Here is a 20,171-nt window from a genome sequence, read left to right on the forward strand (position 1 = left end):
TTAGATCCGGTATGTGGGAACTTAGAAAATATACGTGACCTGAGTTTAAGTCAGTCTATTAGCAAGGTTGATACTTGAGATGACAAGACTTTATTTAGAAATGACCAGTGAGATACTGGCATTTGATAACAGTGAACAATTTTTTTGATATCTTCATTTACTGTGTATGCAGGCATTGAAGGAGTTGAGGGCTCGTTTTGTGAAGAAGCTTGAAGAAAGCCAGAGGACGTTAATGAAGGCTCTTGATGATGAGCTACTCAAACTGCAGATTGGATTGAACGCCAAAGTTAAGGGGATGGGGAATGAGAATGCCACTGCTAAAGAAGGGGTTGAAACAGTTGGTGATGCAGCTGGTAACGATGCTGAAGAAGCTGATGATGTTGACCGAGTGGTGGAGGAGATTGCAAGAGAGGTTGCAGCGGGAAGTGCAGATGAGGAACTTGATGAGGATGAAACCAGCAAAGGAGATGATGAGAAGGATGAGGATGAGGATGAGGATGAAGAACAACATGACCTTCATGACAGGGAAGTCAGTGATGATTACATGGTTGAGGAGGTGGAAGAAGAGGGTGACCGTGATGGTCATGGAGGTGATGACGACGACGATGAGGATGAGGAGGAAGATGACCATGATGACAGGGAAGGAGGTCATGTGGTTGATGAGGAGGAAGATGACCATGATGACATGGAAGTCAGTCATGATTATGTGGTTGAGGAGGCCGAAGATGATGATAAGGAGGTTCGGGATTCAGATGATGAGGGTGAGGAAGCTACACATGTACTGACAATGACCCCTACCAATGTTCCTTTGCTGTTGGATCGAGAATGGGTGAGCAGTGACAGTGGGGAGGAAGGAGGGCCTGAAAAATCGATTGACCTTAGGAGGTCAACAAGGGCAAAGAGTTCCACAATTAAATCTCCGTGGATAGAATTCAAGGCAGCTCCGAGGACGAAGAGGCCAAAGGAGGAAAGGGACATCTTTTTCACTTTAATATCCCGTAGACCCAAGGGAGAGGAAGAGGGGAATATGTAAGTATATCCGTAGCTAGTGTTTTGTTTTTAAATGACAGTGTGCCCTGAAAATGACAGCAATAGGATTGAAAATGACAATAACATACATGGGAATGACAAGTATTGATGTCCCCAACACCATACTTTCTGTCACTGACATCTGACAATGTTTGCAGGACTGTCATCAAAATGTTTGATGAAGATATAGACCGACAACAGCTGTTTTCCCTGGGTGGAGTGAACAGAGTAAATAACAGGGTATTTTAGAATGCTCTGTCCCTGCACCCACGATTATGTTTGATAATGTTTGGTGAGATTATTGTACCAGAATGACGTTTTCACTTGTGTTCTGTAGGTGCTTAATTTGGTGTGCAAGGCAGTGATGGAGGACATGAAGGCAGAGTTGGGGCCAGGGAAGAGGCACATTTTCGATGTTGATTTCATGGTGAGGTTGCATAATTCCAAATGCAAATACCAATGACAGCAATTGAATTGGAAATGACTTGTTCTCTGTTAATGGATTAACAATTTCATGTCATGCAGAACATGATGGCACATGATCCAACCTGGAAAGCCCAAAAATATAAGAAGCTCTTTCTTCCTGAGTTCCTTGGCTACAACTTAGCTGAATGTGATTTCATAATTGGTCTGCTCTTGTTGGCCAACACTGGTTTTGCGTTGCCATTCAGCCTAGCACATTGGATTTCCACGTAATAGACTCCATGAGGAACCATTTCGGAACCAAGGACAGAAAGCAGAAGAAGAAGGTTGTCATCAAAGACCCAGTGGAAATGGCTGTGGATGATTGTGTAAGAAAAAACTCATTATCTTTACCCTAGTTTTTGAACTTGGAAAATCATTAAACTTTCTATGTTGGTCCTGAATGTTGTTGCAGAGGAAGAGGCTCAATATTATACTGGACTTGGTCAAGCCAGGATTGGTTGGGAAAAAGCCAATGTCTCCCATGATATTTGCAGAAGTTCCCCAGCAGAATAACCTGTCAGTTTTGTCAAATTCGATTTCTGTGGGGTAAATGCACATGTCAGATGTGTTAACTAACTGTGCTGATATTGTTGCGTCCACAGGAGGGATTGTGGGGTGCACTGCATGATGTGGCTGAGAAGATGGGAACCTGGTGTGACCCTTACCTACACAGAGGAAGAAGTTGCTGGCTTTCGTCGTGACCTGACATGGTGGTTGGTCAATCATGAACAGAATGAAAAACGTGACGAGGCATTGGCCCTTATTCGACGACCACAACCAACCAAGAGCACAAAGTCCAAGAAAAGGCGTCGGTCTTAGGTGTCTCGATGTTAGGGTCATAATTCACTTGTCCTCTGTTAGATTGCTGTATGTAATGTGCATTGTAGGCTGACCAAAAATTTACTGTGTATTGTTATGGTTAACAGAGATTGGTGTCCATAAATGTATGATAGTTGAGAACCATGATGCCAATTTATTCCCCAGTGACATGAATGAATCTGGTTTTAACCACACAAAAACAGATGATGACAACAACCCCATTGGACATGTGTTATTGGTTTTCATTTTTTGTTCAGGTCACTAAATTTTACTTCAATATATCCTATTGGTATCCAACAGAAAATGACACGAAGTGAAGCGAACATGACAGCGATAATGACAAGGATCACCTAGTCTGATTTTACAACATCAGTTCAACACGGCTGTCAGCTTATGCTGATAGCATCACTGCCAATGACCAGAACAAATTTAAAAATGACACGAAGTGAAGCGAATATGACAACGATAATGACAAGGATCACCTGGTCTGATTTTACAACATCAGTTCAACACGGCTGTCAGCTTATGCTGATAGCATCACTGCCAATGACCAGAACAAATTTAAAAATGACACGAAGTGAAGCGAATATGACAGCGATAATGACAAGGATCACCTGGTCTGATTTTACAACATCAGTTCAACACGGCTGTCAGCTTATGCTGATAGCATCACTGCCAATGACCAGAACAAATTTAAAAATGACAACAAGTAATGCGCCATTAACAAAAGCTAACATCCCCATAACAGTAACTTCCTTTCATGTATTCAACAAGTGGACATTAAGATACTAGCCACACTTAATGCTCCGTTATCACTGAAATTTCTATCAGCTTACTTACAAAAAAATGTCTCCACCTAGCTCCTAACTACAACCCCAGTCCCAAAAAAGTTGACAAGGGCGGAGCATACAACTATGTACACCAAAAAATGACCCATCCCCACTGTACTCGAAACTTCATGATGGGTTAGGATTTCTGCAATTCCTCCTTGTGTGTCCAGGCTGGTGGCATCTTCCACAGTGGTATATCCGTTTGTTCTGGAACTGTGATTCATCCCTGTTTACTTTTGGCCTTCCTGGTGGTCGGGATGTCATGGGAGGTAGCAAGAAAACTTGCTCACTGACATTTTCTATTCTATAGTAGTCATTTGGGTGAGGCATGTCTGTTGTTACCACAGGAATCATACTGCGAGCATAGATCTTTTCTTGTGATGACTTTTTATAGCAATTATCAATATAATCATAAACATTGCCGTGCACAATCTTGATGGCAGCACAAGCATGGGAACAAGGGATCCCCGTCATTTGCCAAGATCTGCAACTGCATTGGTGTAGTCCAAGATCAACCCGATGGTCTCCACGTGATGTTGTCACCTTCACTCTTCCCCCACCATAATTTTCAGCATACATATGGTCAGACCCAGCCACCATATCCAGCACCTTACTCTCTATATTTGGACCAACGCAATTCTTCCATTTGGTCATACCCACATAGGAGGCATGCAGCTTTCTTGCAACTTTATCTCGGTGCTCATAGATCAATTGGGGTACAGTATGCTTTCTCTCATTCACCATCCATGCATTGAATGATTCTGCTATATTGGTTGTAATATTGTCCCATCTTTTATATGGGAACCTACTTTTAGCCCACCTATCTACATCCCCATGATGAATAAGCCAATCAAATAGCCTTGGAGAAAAGGATCTCATGTCATCCATTGCTGCCTCAAATTTCTCATCCGTCCTTGCGTATGCAATTTTATCCAATAAATATAGTGCATCCTCCTTTGATCGGCCATTTGTCCTTGTTTGCCCCTTATTCATTTTCATAACTTCTGAACTAAAATTCTCCTTGATGTGTCTATAACAAAAGGCATGCCTTTGACCCCCAAAGATTGATGCCACTCCTCCGATGATAGCATTGTGTCGATCTGATACAATCGTTACTTCCACAGAACCCAGGATTTTTTTTATCATATAGAAAAACCACGTCCAGTCATCTAGTGTTTCTCCCTTCACAATTGCAATTGCAAATGGCAGCAGCTCGTTATCTGCATCATAAGCTGAAGCTGACAACATTGTCCCCTTGTATGGTCCGCTTAAGTGAGTTCCATCAACATACATAATATGCCTCGCGCCACCCAAGAAACCCTCAATGCATGCCCCGTAGGCAATGAAAACACGCTCAAACCGGTTCCCAATAGCAGTCCATTCAGCCACTGATTTTTCATCTGTTTCCTTTATCCTTTCGCATAGCCATGGTATGAGCATGTATGATTGTTCAGGCCTGCCATATATGTCTTCCAGTGACTTCTCTCTTGCTCTATAAGCCTGTTTATATGTTAGATCAATCCCATACTCTCGTTTCAACCTCTTCCTTATCTCAGAAGTGCGCTTGTCTGCATGATCCCTCATCTCATCAATTATTATTGATGAGTTCAAACTAGCTCTTCCACTATGCATCACGTCCAAGCTATCTTGGGCAGAATGAACATGCCGGTTTATAAATGTCGTCACTCGTAGCACATCACAACTCTTCCCCACATGATTTGCACATAGCTTCCATGGACAACCCTCAACTTTACACCTTATCGACATGAATTCCTTGCTATTCCTCATATACTTGGCCACAAACTTGTTTGCAAGTGCAAACTTGTATACAGACACCCGAAATACATCTACACTAGGAAAACGTTGGCCCACTCCTGTTAAAAGTCCCCTCCATTCCGCATGAACCATCTCACTACCATCCGTATCTTCAGCTCCGATAGATTTATCCACATTAGGGGCCCACTTATTTCATCATTGTCACATTCACGAGCATTTTCTTCACTGAGCCAGCCATAATCACAACACAAACTAATGGGAGACGCATCCAGTTCCGTTTGCTGTGACATGCCCATGAATCTCTCTGTTCTGCATTCGCATTCATAATGACAAGACTCGTTAACACAAATGACAAGAAGAAATTCATAAATGACAACAAATAGTTAGGACAAACTTCCACTTACATTTCTACATTGTCCCTTGGTTGGGGACCCACTTGTCTTTTTTCGGCCACATACACATGACCGCTGTTCCCATTGTATTGAAAGAGGTTATACATTTCAGCATTGTCATGAAGGTCAATCAATGTCTTCTCATCAAAGGCCACTGTGTACTTAATGTCATAATTTCTTCCATCGCCACCAATCCACTCAGATATCATTAGCCTCAATTCATCAAGTGTCAGCCCATCCTTAATGCTTCTTAACCTCACGCCACCTCCATTATATCTCACTTCACCTTCACCATTTGTCACAAATTTCCCCCCCACATGAAAATAACAGAACAGCTCCTTCCCACAAGATGACCCAGCTTCGAAATTCATTTATCTTCATTACCTGCACTGATAACATAACAGAAGTCGAATGATTATATGACTTAATACCATCATCATCAACTTACACGACCAACTTAGGGTTTGACACATTCATGCTTATAATTTGCAACAAAACAATCATTTCTTTCCTGTCCACACTAATGCTTCATTTTCTCAGAATCAATCCACTCCATTATTCGAATCTCCCTCCAACATTGTCCATTTATCTGACACTAATCACTCTAACCCACTTGTGACGCCATCAAACCCTCTCCCTCAGTGTTTTTCCTTCCCCGTGCATTCACCCTCTGATCACCGTCCTTCCCCCCACACTTTCTATATACCCACGCCGTCTCCATGCTTCGCCACCCTCTCCACCTCAAAACCATCCCCACATCGACGACGTTGCCATCCAACGGGAAGAGGAAAATCAACCGGCGCATAAAGGAGAGGGACAAAAGACACAGGCGAACAATATAGTCACTGGATACTAACCTCGCTTCCGTCGTTTAGTTGTTGCTTCGCGCGTTCATGCTCCCACGTTCGTGGTCCCTCCCAACTTTTTCCTCTAGCTCCCGCCACAACTTGCACACTTCCACCGGTCACTTTTTCGGTTTGCATATGAGGGGCTGTTTCGTAATTGTGCAACATTTGCATAATCCCAAATCAGGCAACACTTCCCTATCTGGTAATACATTTGCTTAGCTTCCCATTCTGGCATTTTATTATTTCAGCCTTCTTTATCTGTCATTTTCCCAAAAAAAAATTGAAAAGATGAAAATAACGAGCATTAATTAATGGCATAAGTGGAAAGTGGGATCAATTTTCAAACATAATAAATTAATTTTAACAAATTTTAATAAGTGTATGATAGCTTTTTTTCCCTTTATAATTGGTACGAAGTATTAAAAATTAATGATATGAATTGGGAGGGATTGATAAAGTCTATTAAAAGAATGTTTAGTATAAGAGGTTGCTTGTTACGTATAATTAGATAAACCCGTGTATGTGGTATTAAAGAATGTCATAAGAAAAGTGGTATTTCCTAATCTTACTTTTATGGATTTGCCTAATCCCATGTAAAAAGTAATTATTCATACTAAAGATTTTTTTTAATTTTTTTTAATTGTAATGCTAGTCTCTATCCCTAATTTCAATGCTTCATACCAACTGATATCTAAGTTTCTTATATCCATCATGTAAAGTTCTCTAATCAAATATAACCATGTGTATTATTTTTGAAACATTACTATATAATTATCAACTCACATACAAATTCTCCAATTACATATAACCATGTGATGTTTTCTGAAATATTAACATTTAATAACATTTAATTATCAATAGACAAAAAATAAATTAGGACATATGACCATATGTGATTAAAAATTTTAACATAATAAACATAAGAAATTTGACTTAAGTGTTTTTGCGTTGGCCAAAAAAAAGACCTAAGTATTTTCCAACTTTTTTCCCGCACAGACATACCTATTTTTTTTTTCGGTTTAAAAAGTTTAAGTAAGTTGGGCTCATTAAGGCTACAACATACTTCCAAACTATAGAAAAGCTCATAAAGGTGCTAACTGATTTCTACTAAAAAAATTTTCATATCAATAATAGAATTTAAACTTACAATTTTATAAATTATAAACTGATTCTCGGACTGATTCTCGTTGGCTACTAGTTCTCTTCTGTATGAAAGAACTTGCGCGCTCGCCCAGAAACTGAACGTGGCATGAAATTCGAAGGGCTTTGATCAAAATGGAGGAATTTATATATGTGTGTGTATGTTGCCAACGAAGAAAACTTTCATTCCAACGAAATGTATGAAGACAAGGTATTAAATAGTACAAACGAAATAAAGAAAAGGTTAAAAAAAAACTAAACAAAAATGGTAAACACGTATACAGCTAATGTCCATCAGGCCGCATCATCCTGGACGATTGATTCACAGGAAGCTTGTTGAAGCTTGCCGTATTTTGATGAAACTAAACGAACTATGATGTGGCAAAAATAACAGGTAAAATGATACGTAAAAAAGCTAAAAAATTGCAGTGCTCCAGTTCAGGTATTTAATATTTCAAAATTTTAGAAAGAAAGCGGTGTTTAATACTTTGATTCGAGATTTTAAAATTTAAGAAAAATAATAAAAAACCATTTTTTTACCAGAAAAAAGAATTGTTAATCCCAACTCAAGATTTGTAATTTCACAATCAAGATTTATTATTTCTATATGGAGTATTATTATTTTTAATTGATTCACATGTTATATATCAGGAAAAAATATGTTGTTAATCTTAAATTAAAACTTATTATTTCACAATCAAGATATATTATTTTCGAAGGAAGTGTTGTCATAACCTGGTAAAAATACCAAAGGCAATTTTTTTAAAATTTTTCTTGAATTTCAAAATCTCAAATCAGGCACTACTTCCTTCCTATTAATTTCAAAATCTTAAATATCTGAATTAAAATGTTACAATTTTTAACTTTTTTATATCTCATTTTCTCAAAAATATAACTAAGAGAAGAACATAATATATGCAACAAGATTTAGAGAGAACAGTCTAATATATAATACTACCTCCGGTCCTAATTATAAGAGTCAGTTGACTAATTTGAGGAGATTAAGAAAGTAAGTTGAGTTAGTTATTTGTCCTAAATAAGTGTTGTCTTTCCTAAAATATCATTGCTAATCAAGTGTATTGACTAGAACTATCATTGTTAGAAGGGCTACTTTGAAAAAAAATGTACAAATATAAGAGACAAAGTGGATTAGAGTCTTATATTTAGAACCAAAATAAAAGTCAAATAGGGTCTTATATTAAGAACCGGAGATAGTACCTCAAGTGCTTAATATAAGACCTAATTAATTAATTTTAAAAGATTAAGAAAGTTATCAAATTACTTTAAAGTATTTATATTTATTGTTTTTATTTATCCCATTTATAAATTCATATCTAATCTAATGATACACATAAATATTATTAAAAAATTATATAGCATATGTTATAATTAAATAATTTAGAATAATTTTTTTAATCTCACTAAAATAGTTTAACTGAATCTTAATATCTTATATTAAAGAGCCAATGTAATATATATTTAATGTTCACTTATCATTAGAACATTTCAGTAATTATATTTTTTTAAAACTTCATAGTAATTTTCCATGTAAATAAATTTGCCAAGATGCTAAATTTTTTTTGAGTGAGCGAGCAACATGCAAAATTTTCTACTTTCATACTTTGTGCGTGTTTATTGAATTAATCTCGAACTCCACATTTCTTATTCGCTGTGTTATAAAATCTTAATAAAAATGAGATGTAAAATAAAAGAGCAAGAAAATTTAATAAAAAAACTTTTAGCCCTATTTCTTCAAGTTTTTTTTAAAAATTAAACTCAGAAATTTTTCTTCTTTTCTCTTTTCTTCTATTTCTTTCACACCAAACGGATCCTTAAATTTAACTGTTTGATTCACTATTTGTTATTTTTGAGTATTTAGCTTTTACATATAGATTAATTGTCTATCTAATATGAATGAAGTAGAGCTTGATTATTGTTATAATTAATTATTAATATCAATAACATTGAACATAAGTGATAGAAACACATTGATACCGATGAGTGGCTTGATTATTATGTTTAATTATATTATTTTGATTTTTAGGAACAAAGTCATTTTCAAGCCAACTTGAGACTACACATTGGCTCTAATCGTGGGACCTCATCGAAAGTCATGTGAAACCCTCAGCTTTATCACCCGTCACAACCACCCTGAGTGGCTTTTCTCCATGTCACAGCATTCAAATTTGATCAAATGTTTTCATAGTTGGTCATCAAAACAAATGGTGCCTCCAGTGGTTAAAAAAGTTAAATAACTAATTTAATAATATTAAATAAATTAGTTAAATTGATTATTTGTCACAAATATATATTACTTTTTTTAAGTTATTACATTAGATGATTGTAATTATCTTTTGATGAGAATCCTTTATAATTAATAAGGATATTTTGAAAAAATAGGTTAAGATTTTATATTTATGATCAAATTTAATTCCAATTAAATTTTATATTAAGGATTGAAGCTAGTAATTAATTAGACACTAATAATTATCATCATTCAATTACTAATATGTTTGATTAAAGATTACTCAAAAGCTATTTAATTTATGTGAGGGCCTATTAAAAGGTTTTCTTTTCTTGACTTAGTCAAATTTAACATGTGTTTAGTTAATATTAACAAAATATATTTATAAAATAATAAATTGCACAATTTAAATCAAGTTGTTTATATTCATTTACAAATAGATATATGTGTTTTAAGAAATAAGAACTACTAGTAGCAAGAAAACAAGTATTTATACGAAAATTTACAAATCATAATTTACATTATAAAAACTTATACAAAAATTTAAAAGTGTTCATAAGTAAATTTGCAAATGCACATATGTATTTTAACAACTAATTACAACATAATAATTAGAGAATCTGACCTTATAAATAGAATTAATTTGACCAAATTTTTGTTCAATGTACAACATTTAAGAAAGTTAATAATACGGGCAGACTTAACGTTTCACAAAACGTATTTAATTATTTCATTTGTAAGTTTATTTAACTGATTAATGATTAATTATTATTGTTACCATTTGCTAAAGTGAAGGGAGAACAAGTAAACGAGGCGTATGTGTTATGTCAAATAAGCGTCTTCTTCCAAAAATATAGGATCTGAAACAAAGAGACAATGCCATTCCCATAATCAACTTGTTCCAACAAAAACAATAACTTTCTCTCTCATTCAACTTGATTTCTCCAAATTTCTGGGTTTCTGACATAGAATTGACGCGAAAATGGACGCCACACACAGCATGTTTTGTCGTCAAAACGATTTGATCAACCCTCTGAGCTCAATGGGCATGCAAGTCTCCTGCATTCTCGTCATCTCACACTTTTTCAACGTTGTGCTTAAGACATTCGGTCAGCCCGGACCCATTGCGCAAATTTTGGTAACTTCGTCTTTTTCCTCAATCGGAACTTTTTAATTTTGGGGTTTTTCACTCAATCATGGACGATAATGGATTTGAATCATTTCATTAAAAATTTGATAGCGTCAATTACTGTGTAGTTTTTAGTGTTTGACCCACTCACGTTGGTGGGGGTCTTTATCACTGTCTGAAAAAAGAACTCTATCAAATTGAAATGGAGAGATTCAAGTTCATTGATGATGATGAAATTGTGGTTGTGTTATTGTTGAACAGGCTGGAGTGGTACTAGGGCCAACGGCATTATCTCATGTTAAGCAAATACAAGAATATTTTTTCCTTCAGAGTTCTACAAATTACTATGAAGTTGTGAGCTTCTTCTGCAGAATCTTCATCACCTTCTTGTTTGGATTAGAGATGAATACTCAATACATGTTGCTCAACCTACGTCTAGTCAGTTTGGTAGCCTGTGGAGGTGCAGCAGTAGGTGGAATTTTTGGTTTAGGAGTGTCCTTTTATCTGTACAGGCAGTTAACAAACAATGCCCCTTTGCCATACTTCTGCCTGATCATTATGCTTATCGTATCATACACAAGCTCTCCCTTGGTGATTCGTTTGGCATCAGAAATGAGATTGATTGCATCGAACATGGGGCGAATCGCGGTTTCTTCTGCACTAATCACAGAAATGACTTGCTTGTTATTTTTCAATCTGTTAGTTAACTGGCATACAAAAAGTATTCTGGGTGGATTAGGTTGCCTTGTAATTACTGGGGTGTTGATTCTAATAAACAAGCATTTAGCCTTGTGGCTAAATAAAAGACATGTAAACCAAAAGTACCTAAAGGCTCCTCAACTATTACTCATCCTATTCCTTCTTGTAGGGAACTCAATGATTATAGAAATTTGGGGTTTCAATAGTATAATTAGTTGCTTTTTAGTTGGCTTGATGTTTCCCAGGGAAGGTAAAACAGCCAGAACATTGATACATAAACTAGGTTATTCTATTTACAACTTTATACTTCCAGTGTACTTTGGCTACTTAGGCTTTCAGTGTAACCTCATTGCCTTGAGAAACCTGAATGATGTAACCAATGTTGCCATATTGATCTTACTGAGCATTGCAAGTAAGCTTAGTGGCACTCTTCTGGCTTGTCGTTACCTTCAAATTCCTCCAAGTGAAGGTATTTTTCTTGGCTTCATATTGAACACCAGAGGCTATGCTGATCTTTTATTTTTTGGGGCAGCTGCCAAGGGAATAATTGTAAGTTTATGTCTTGACTTCAATTCATTCACAGTTCAAACCTCAACTTTTTGTACTGATTCATTGCCTCTTTTTTCCTTTTAATCTGCAGAGTTTTTCTGCAGAAGCTTACAATGTGTTGTTAGTAGCAGTAGTGCTTAACACAATTATATCAGGAATAATTGTTGCTTCTCTGACCAGAGCGGATGATAAAATGTTTGCAAACCAACATACAACTCTTGAATCACAACAAGTGGAGGATGAGCTTCGAATTCTAGCCTGCATGTATGATCCTCGTCAAGTATCTGCTGTACTAGCATTGGTTTTAGCAATAAATGGCTCCAGAACATCACCGGCTACCATTTACTCAATGCACCTAATAGAGCTTGTAAAGAAGATCAAGTCAAATATGTTATACCATCAAAAAGAAAATGCTGAGCTTAGTGATGATGACGACTATGGTGGCAATGATGTGGTGGAAATTAATGAAGCTATTGACAACTTTACTACTCAGACAAAGATTTTGATCCACCAAAGAAAGGCAGTATCTGCTTTCCCAAGTTTGTATGAGGATGTCTGCAATGATGCAGAGGACTTACACGTAACAATTATTTTGCTTCCTTTTCACAAACACCAACGTATTGATGGAAAATTGGAAAGTGGGAAGGAAGGCATAAGGACTACAAATCAGAAGGTTCTCAGACATGCCCCTTGTTCAGTTGGTGTCATTGTAGAAAGAGGACTGAGTAGAGTTCCTGGCTTTTCACAACTAACTGCCTCTGAAGGCATACAAAATGTTGCAACACTTTTCTTTGGAGGTTCAGATGATCGTGAGGCCATTGCTTGGAGCATACGCATGGCGCAACACTCTAAAATCAACTTGACCATCATCAGGTTCCTACTCGCCTCTATGCCACAAAGTGAGACATCCACCGAAGAATCAGAAGACAAAGAAATTCTCATGTCATTGTCAGGGCAAGAAACAGTGAATGAGATTGATAATACCTTTATGGTTGATTTCTACAACCGCTTTGTGGCGTCAGGTCAGATCGGATATGTGGAGAAGTTTGTGAGCAATGGAGCACAAACAGTTCAAGTTTTCAAAGAAATAGGGGATATGTATTCTTTGTTCATAGTAGGAAAGGGTGGAAGAGGACATTGTTCACTGACAATTGGTATGAGTGACTGGGAGGAGTGTCCAGAACTTGGAACAGTTGGTGATGTCTTGGCTTCTTCAGAATTGGCCATTCATGGCTCAGTTTTGGTTGTACAACAGCATAGGGATGTGAAGAAAAACCTGATGAATGATTGATAACAGAAAGTGTAAACTTAGACATTCACAATTCGATATATTGAGTTTTGTGTACATAATCTGTATATATAGATATAAAGAGGAAGATTTCTATTTTCTTTTTGGGTATTCAGGTTATGCTATATTCAAAGAAGATGATGTTAGTTACTAAGATCAATGGTTTTATGATCTTTTGGGAAACCTGTAGGATGAAAAATGGGCTTTGGGGCCTTTGCCATACACTACAGAGTTATGGGATTTTCTTTTTAGTTTTTTCTTACCAAAGAGTTATAGGGTTTTATCAAAGGGGGAAAAAAATCCTTATATAGGCTAGTGAAGTTTTTAAACATTCAATCAAGTGATAAAAAGTATAGAAAAAGGAATGAGTTCATGTAATTCTCCTCAATTTTTAATCTAGTCCCGCTGGTTTCTAAATATTTTATTCAATACCAATATTTTTCTTTTCATTTCTAAATATTTTATTAATACCAATATTTTTCTTTTCGCATATCAGGTTTGAATCTTTGACCTTTATCCCCATCTCATCCCACCCTTACCACTTACACAAATTTTATAGGAAGATTTCAATATATATATATATATATATATTGAAGTAATCTGTAAAGCGTAAACTAATAGTAAATTTCATCTATTATTAATATTAGTTTTTCTGTCAAGTTGTTATGATTATACAAACGTGGGTTTGAGCATTTCTTTTGGAATGTGAATTTGGGGTTTACGTGATGACAATGCTTCTTTTGCCAATAATGATGAGAATGCTAAACTAATCTAATTTTCATCTAACTTCATTTCTTTAACAATAAGTGCAAAACTTCATTTTCATTGTTTCCCTCCGACTTCTCTACCTTCAACGCTATAAGAGAGCCAGGCGGACCAATAGACACCCCACTGCATTATTCCTTTTTTTTTTTTTTTTTAAGGCCAGGACACCCAATTGCATGATTAGTTTCATCAAAGCAAGAGCGAGTAATTTTATTGTTTCTTACCTGTTCTGATAAAAAAATGAAAAATTGAGAATAAATCCCTCACTACAAACTTAATCAGCATATGATCAGTAGGATAATAAATTGCACAAAAGAAGATAAAGTGCACGAAAAGAAAGTTAAATTACATAAAAAAAATGATTTATATAAAACATTATTTGGATATAAGAGTTTAATTTGCATATTAGATGACTTAAACACAAAAAAAGTTCAGTTATATAAAAGGAAGATGAGTTATACAGAAAGATGATTATACTATGCAAAGGGTGATGGAATTGCATATAAAGAAAGTAAAATTGCACACAATAAAAGTTGAATTGCATGAAGTTTTTTTTCCAATAAAAAAATATTTAAAAAAAGATTTCTCTTTTTAATTTTTATCATTTAGGAATGGGGTTACGTATGTGTTCTAATTTTGTTTTTTTTTTTTTTTGGCTTTCATGGCAAAACATTCATATCTATATAATCAGCTTAGTTCCTCTTTAAATTATTGCATTTGAGAGTATTTTAGTTCCAAGTGGATTTTTATTGAAAAACAAGGCTGGCAAAGAAAATGAACAGAAAAGAAAAGAAAAGAAGAGGAAAGGAAAGACAAAGAAAACAAATTTCAAAGAAAGGAAGAGGAAAAAAAAATAGAACAACAAAAGAAGAGCAGAGGGATCGAAATCCATCTATGTCACTGGCATTGCAGAATCCAAGCTGCTTTCTTTCTTTTCTCCAAAGAACCAACTGATATAAAGTTACAAACAACAAAGAAAGAAACTTGTGATCGAACTTTGTCGCTGCCCATACCTTACTTCAAGGTTGCTTCCGCAATCTTCTTATGTCACCCTCACTTATTTCTTCGAGCCCCAGAATCAGCGGATTTTGTTCGAGTTTGCGGTTGGAAGTACCGTTTCTATGAAGCCTGTCGAAGGATCACTGAACGCCTTGGTAATTAGTTTGCGTTTAAGGATTATATTGATGATTTTTATTAAGGACATGGCTTCATTGAGTTAAATTTGGGTTTGATGTGGTTTTTGAATGCATACTTTTTTATTTATTTAGTTAAATTTCGTAAACAATTTTTAGTCCATGGACGAATAAGTTAGTATGGATGATTCAGCTTGTGATTTCACTTTTGGTTGATTAGAAGATGGTGTTTGTATTTTTATTCCGGAGCTTGTACATGCATACCCAAAGTTATTTTTGCAGTTTAAGTGAAAGACTTTTTGCTGTTTAGCAATTGTGAACTTAGCAGATTGGGAGGAAAAATGGACTGAAAAGAGTGTTTACTGCGCTTGATATGGGCTCTGTTCTTGTACTGGATCAGCAATTAGAAGTTTGGATGGTTACCTGTGGCATAAAAAATATGCGAAGTTTGGCTGGTTATCAAGCTCAGTATAGAAGCTATGGAGTGTTATTTTAAAAGCTGATTCTTCAAGTATGAAAATTTCTTGATTATAATGGCAAGCTGAGATTTTTCATCTGCGAGCATGTGTTGTTGTTGGCTTGTTGCTGAACAACCCCTTCATTCACAACTGTTTTTATGAACATCTTTTTCATTTGCTTTTTTTTTTTGTGAATGAATTTATTTGTTTTTCTTATTCTGTATTACCATCTGGAATAAGCCTCTGGTTTACTTTGGTATTTGTTGCAAAGGATGCCTGGGGCTTGGGAGGAAGGATTGGGGAAAGAGGCATAAATTTTGAATAGGATCGAATCCTTAATATCTAGCTCATGACATTCTTAAAGACCGATGTGGGTGTCATTTAAGCTATTTGCAGATGTATCAATGTAGAATTCTGGCAGACCTGTTTCTGTCTGCATTAAGATCCTGGCTGATCTGTCTGTGGCATACAATATATTATCCTTTTTTTGTCAATGGCCTATTTTCTAACAGTGGTTGCCCCATCTATTAGGATATGATGGAGGTTGATATTGATGGATTTAGCTAGAATCTACCCTGTCAATGATCCTATGCATGAAGAAGATAGAGGTATCCCTGCCAGACTTTTAAATAGTCCATTAATTTGATCATTCTGTGAATTATGTTTGATGAAACTTTATTGTGTAGACTATAATTCTTCCCTTTTGTTTTATCTAACAGTGTTTAACTCTCTGCTTCTATTTTCACAGGTTCAGATGTAGTAGACAGGTTTCTACAAGTTAAAAGAAAAGTTCAAATTTTTTGTATGGGGATAGACCTTAAGCAGCCATCAGGAGAATGTCATGATGAAGACAGCTGTAATCCTATTGTTGCTGATTTGGTTGATGGAGCGGATGGTGTAAACAATAGTAATGAACCCAGAAGTTCTTTAAAAGTTGTTGGAAATGATAAGGGGAATGCAGGGCTTGGTATCAATGCTGAATTAGCAAATTTTGGAAATGAAGGGTGCACTGGACAAGGAACCAACTTGAATTCTTCAAAATTACCAGAGCCCCATGATGGGATGGAATTTGATTCAAAGGAGGAAGCATTTTCATATTATAAAGACTATGCAAAATCAGTGGGATTTACTGCTATAATAAAAGCTAGCCGTCGGTCTCAAATATCTGGAAAATTTAATGATGCAAAGTTTGCACGTACCAGATATGGAAACAAGCAAGAACCCTGTGCAACTGAAACTTCAAATTCTCTTTCAAATATAGATAAGATGCCAAGTATTCCTGTAAAAAGGAAACGGGGTAGAGTGAACTTATCTTGGGCAAAGACAGATTGCAAGGCCTGCATGCATGTGAAGAGAAGGCAAGACGATCAATGGATCATCTGTAGTTTCATAAAAGAACATGACCATGAAATTTTTCCTGATCAAGCATATTACTTTAGGGGAAATGGGAATCTAGATCTAAGAAGTAGCAACGGTGATGCATTACAGATTACCAGGGCTAGAACCAAAAAGATGAAGGCTGACAATAGAAAAGGTAGCAGGGGAAACCATTCAGGCAACAGACAGCATCTGGCTTTAGATGAAGCAAATATCCATGCTTTGCTTGACCATTTTATGTGCATGCAAGATGAGAATCCTAATTTCTTTTATGCTGGAGATCTAAATGAAGAGCAGCAATTGAGAAGTGTTTTCTGGGTTGATGCAAAAAGTAGGCTTGATTATAGACACTTTGGTGATGTGATTCTTCTTGACACCACACATATCAAGAATGAATATAAGCTTCCTGTTATTCCCTTTATTGGTGTGAACCACCACTATCAGTTCCTGTTGCTGGGATGTGCAATTGTGTCTGATGAGTCTAAATCAACTTATACATGGCTGCTACAGACATGGTTGAGGGCAATGGGCGGATGTGCTCCAAAGGTAATACTTACGAACCAAGACATAGCTCTAAAAGAAGCTGTTGCTGAAGTGCTTCTAGGGGTTCATCATTGTTTTTGTTTGTGGCATATCCTGAGCAAAATTCCAGAAAAGCTAAGTCATGTAACATGGCAGCACGCAAATTTTATGACTAAATTTAACAAATGTGTGTTTATATGTCTTGGACAAATGAACAATTTGAGAAGCAATGGTGGAAAATGATTAGGAGATTCAGTTTAAATGATGATAATTGGTTATGCTCAATTTATGAGGATCGTAAACACTAGATACCTACTTATATGGGTGATTTGTTCTTAGCAGGAATGTCTACAAGGCAACGATCAGAAGTTATAAACTGTTTGTTAGACAAGCATGTGCAGAGGAAAACTACGCTGAGAGTTTATAGAGCAACACAAAGTGATATTACGAGGGAAATGTGAAGACAAAGCAAAAGCTGATTTTGAAACTTTCCATAAACAACCGGCATTAAAATCCCCCTCACCTTTTGAGAAACAAATGGTACCATTGCACACACGAACAATATTTAAGAAATTCCAGAGTGAGGTCTTGGGAGCTGTCGCTTGCCATCCAAAAATGGAAAGTGAAAATGGACCAACAAAGATGTTTAGGGTTCAAGATTTTGAAGATAATTGACAATTTATTGTCTCGTGGAACAATATAACGTCCGATACATCTTGTTTATGCCATTTCTTTGAATTCAATGGTTTTCTTTTTAGGCATGTAATGATTGTTCTACAAATTTCTGGTGTGCATCATATCCCATCTCAGTATATACTAAAACGATGGACAAAAGAAGCAAAGAATAGACAAATAGCAAGAGAGTTGTCAGATGTGGTGGACTCTAGGAGCAAATGCTTTACTAATCTCTATCAACAAGCATTTAAATTGGGTGATAAAGGGTCTTTATCATAAGCAAGTTACACTACTGCTGTAAATGCATTAGAAGAAGCTTTGAGAAAGTGTGAGAACATGAATAACTCAACTAAGCGTGTCATGGAACCAATGTTACCGACTCTTGGTTCTAATCATGTGAATATGAGTAACTCTGCTTGTAATATGAGTAGGAAGGACAATTCTTTGAAGAAAAGACAGGTTAGTTAGAACTCATTCATTCATTGTACTCATTTTATTTTTTTTTTTATTTATTTTTGGTTGTATTAAATTGACTACTTTTTTCCACCAATATTATGTTTTAATAGGTACTTCCAGAGCCAAAGATCATTGCCATCGGGGTTGACAGCAGCTGGCAGCAAATGGTTGGTTCATTGTTTATATAAAAGAAAAATCTGATTATTCTGTTATATTACTGTAGCAATGCTCCCCCCCCCCAAAAAAAATTGAGTTGAACAGCTAGTTAGTTGGATTTTTTATGAACTGTGTTCTTTATAGGCCAATTCTACAAGAGCAGCAGGCCTTGATTGTTCTTATGAATCACAGCAGAGCATTCAAGAAACGGTACGGCATAGTCTCATTGTTAATAGATGCACTTGTAGTAAGCATGGTATTATGGTGTGACTATTTTCCAAACCACTGGAGCTTCATAGCGTTTGAAATTTGGACTCCTTTTGTTAATTTTATTTCAGGATCAGCTGAACTCAAATCTCACAACTTGGACGCCTATTATGCCTCTCAACAAATTGTTTCGGGGATGGTAAGAAGTCCTCTACAACTGGGGATCAAGAAATTCATTTCTACTTTAAACATCCATATGTTGTGCACTTGATAATATTGAATACCCTAACAGCTCTCTGGTGTCATGTTTTAGGGACAATTGAACAAAGTGGCTACCAACCGTATTGATTTTTTCAGCAACCATAACATCCAAGGCCTAGTAATGCAGATTTGGTTGATGTTTAGTGTGTTTTCTATATTCTGTTTTTTTTTTTTTTGGGATTCGACAGTTGAATTTGGGTTGATCCGTGTTGCAGGGACAATTGAACTCAATCACTCATATCCATGATGCCCACTACATCACTCCACAAGGGATGAATGGGATGGTATGTTATTCTAGCATATTTTCCGAGGATTAGGATTGGGATTACTTTTAATATAAACTTTTTTAATACTGAGAACTGAAAAGAGGAGAAAATATTTATTTGAAATTCTCCAATGGCTTGTCTTTTTTCAATACCTCATCAAACTTTGATTCTAAGTACGCTCAGTTCATTATTATTCTATGACGTTACCTGGTAATATCCCTTGCATTGCGTCTTACAACTCTTGAATATATGCAAAGCTAGGGTGTTGCTAGCTATTCTTGCTGTGTATCATTATAATCACTCTCAGGCATTTTAGTGATGACATCCTGCTGCTGATTTTTATGTTTGTAGGCGGAGTTACATTTCAGACAACAAACTAACCCAAGTTGTTTTGATGTTCAAGATGGCTTGCAAAATGTGGTACTTGAGTTAGCTCTGAAATTGCTGCTGTGTACTTTTCTATCCCCCAGACTATTCATAACGGTTTTTTCTACATTGCAGGAACAGTCCTCTGAAGGATCCTCACAGTTACTTGAGATTGGAGCCAAACAACTCAATTCAAGGAACCCTCTGCAATAGTTAGGTTAACTGATAGTGAGGTGTAGATGGTCATTTATGTTCAGTGTCATATATTTGATAGAAGTCAAATACTAACCCCTTTATCTGATGAGCATAGATTCATCCCA

The 20,171-nt window shown here is 36.1% G+C and overlaps 6 protein-coding genes across 6 annotated transcripts; 5 read left to right on the top strand and 1 right to left on the bottom strand.

Annotated features, from left to right (window-relative positions):
* The first annotated feature begins 706 nt into the window (after nt 1-706).
* On the top strand, nt 707-1,519 carry LOC114757593 (uncharacterized). Its single transcript, XM_028946672.1, has 3 exons — nt 707-1,029; nt 1,188-1,269; nt 1,367-1,519. The coding sequence occupies exons 1-3, from the start codon at nt 788-790 to the stop codon at nt 1,490-1,492; spliced, it is 450 nt and encodes a 149-aa protein (XP_028802505.1). The 5' UTR covers nt 707-787; the 3' UTR covers nt 1,493-1,519.
* Nucleotides 1,520-1,679: 160 nt separating this feature from the next.
* LOC114757595 (uncharacterized) lies at nt 1,680-2,443 on the top strand. Its single transcript, XM_028946673.1, has 3 exons — nt 1,680-1,820; nt 1,907-2,010; nt 2,097-2,443. Exons 1-3 carry the CDS (start codon nt 1,734-1,736, stop codon nt 2,311-2,313), a joined length of 408 nt encoding a protein of 135 aa, XP_028802506.1. The 5' UTR covers nt 1,680-1,733; the 3' UTR covers nt 2,314-2,443.
* An 826-nt stretch (nt 2,444-3,269) lies between these two features.
* Nucleotides 3,270-5,850, bottom strand: LOC114757637 (uncharacterized). Its single transcript, XM_028946722.1, has 3 exons — nt 5,324-5,850; nt 5,060-5,228; nt 3,270-4,964 (listed from the first exon to the last, which is right to left on the bottom strand). Exons 1-3 carry the CDS (start codon nt 5,680-5,682, stop codon nt 3,270-3,272), a joined length of 2,223 nt encoding a protein of 740 aa, XP_028802555.1. The 5' UTR covers nt 5,683-5,850.
* Nucleotides 5,851-10,526: 4,676 nt separating this feature from the next.
* On the top strand, nt 10,527-13,212 carry LOC114757614 (cation/H(+) antiporter 2-like). The gene is made up of 3 exons (XM_028946695.1): nt 10,527-10,682; nt 10,935-11,925; nt 12,026-13,212. The coding sequence occupies exons 1-3, from the start codon at nt 10,527-10,529 to the stop codon at nt 13,210-13,212; spliced, it is 2,334 nt and encodes a 777-aa protein (XP_028802528.1).
* Nucleotides 13,213-14,895: 1,683 nt separating this feature from the next.
* Nucleotides 14,896-18,399, top strand: LOC114757615 (protein FAR-RED IMPAIRED RESPONSE 1-like). The gene is made up of 3 exons (XM_028946697.1): nt 14,896-15,128; nt 16,314-17,488; nt 17,807-18,399. Exons 2-3 carry the CDS (start codon nt 16,370-16,372, stop codon nt 17,837-17,839), a joined length of 1,152 nt encoding a protein of 383 aa, XP_028802530.1. The 5' UTR covers nt 14,896-15,128; nt 16,314-16,369; the 3' UTR covers nt 17,840-18,399.
* Nucleotides 18,400-18,402: 3 nt separating this feature from the next.
* Nucleotides 18,403-20,171, top strand: LOC114757616 (uncharacterized). The gene is made up of 8 exons (XM_028946698.1): nt 18,403-18,598; nt 18,706-18,762; nt 18,896-18,998; nt 19,090-19,157; nt 19,272-19,337; nt 19,435-19,503; nt 19,837-19,905; nt 19,987-20,171. Exons 1-8 carry the CDS (start codon nt 18,476-18,478, stop codon nt 20,062-20,064), a joined length of 633 nt encoding a protein of 210 aa, XP_028802531.1. The 5' UTR covers nt 18,403-18,475; the 3' UTR covers nt 20,065-20,171.

Source organism: Neltuma alba, unplaced genomic scaffold (assembly GCF_004799145.2).
Source record: "Neltuma alba isolate B1F8T4 unplaced genomic scaffold, ASM479914v2 tig00010614_pilon, whole genome shotgun sequence".
Lineage (NCBI taxonomy): Eukaryota > Viridiplantae > Streptophyta > Magnoliopsida > Fabales > Fabaceae > Neltuma > Neltuma alba.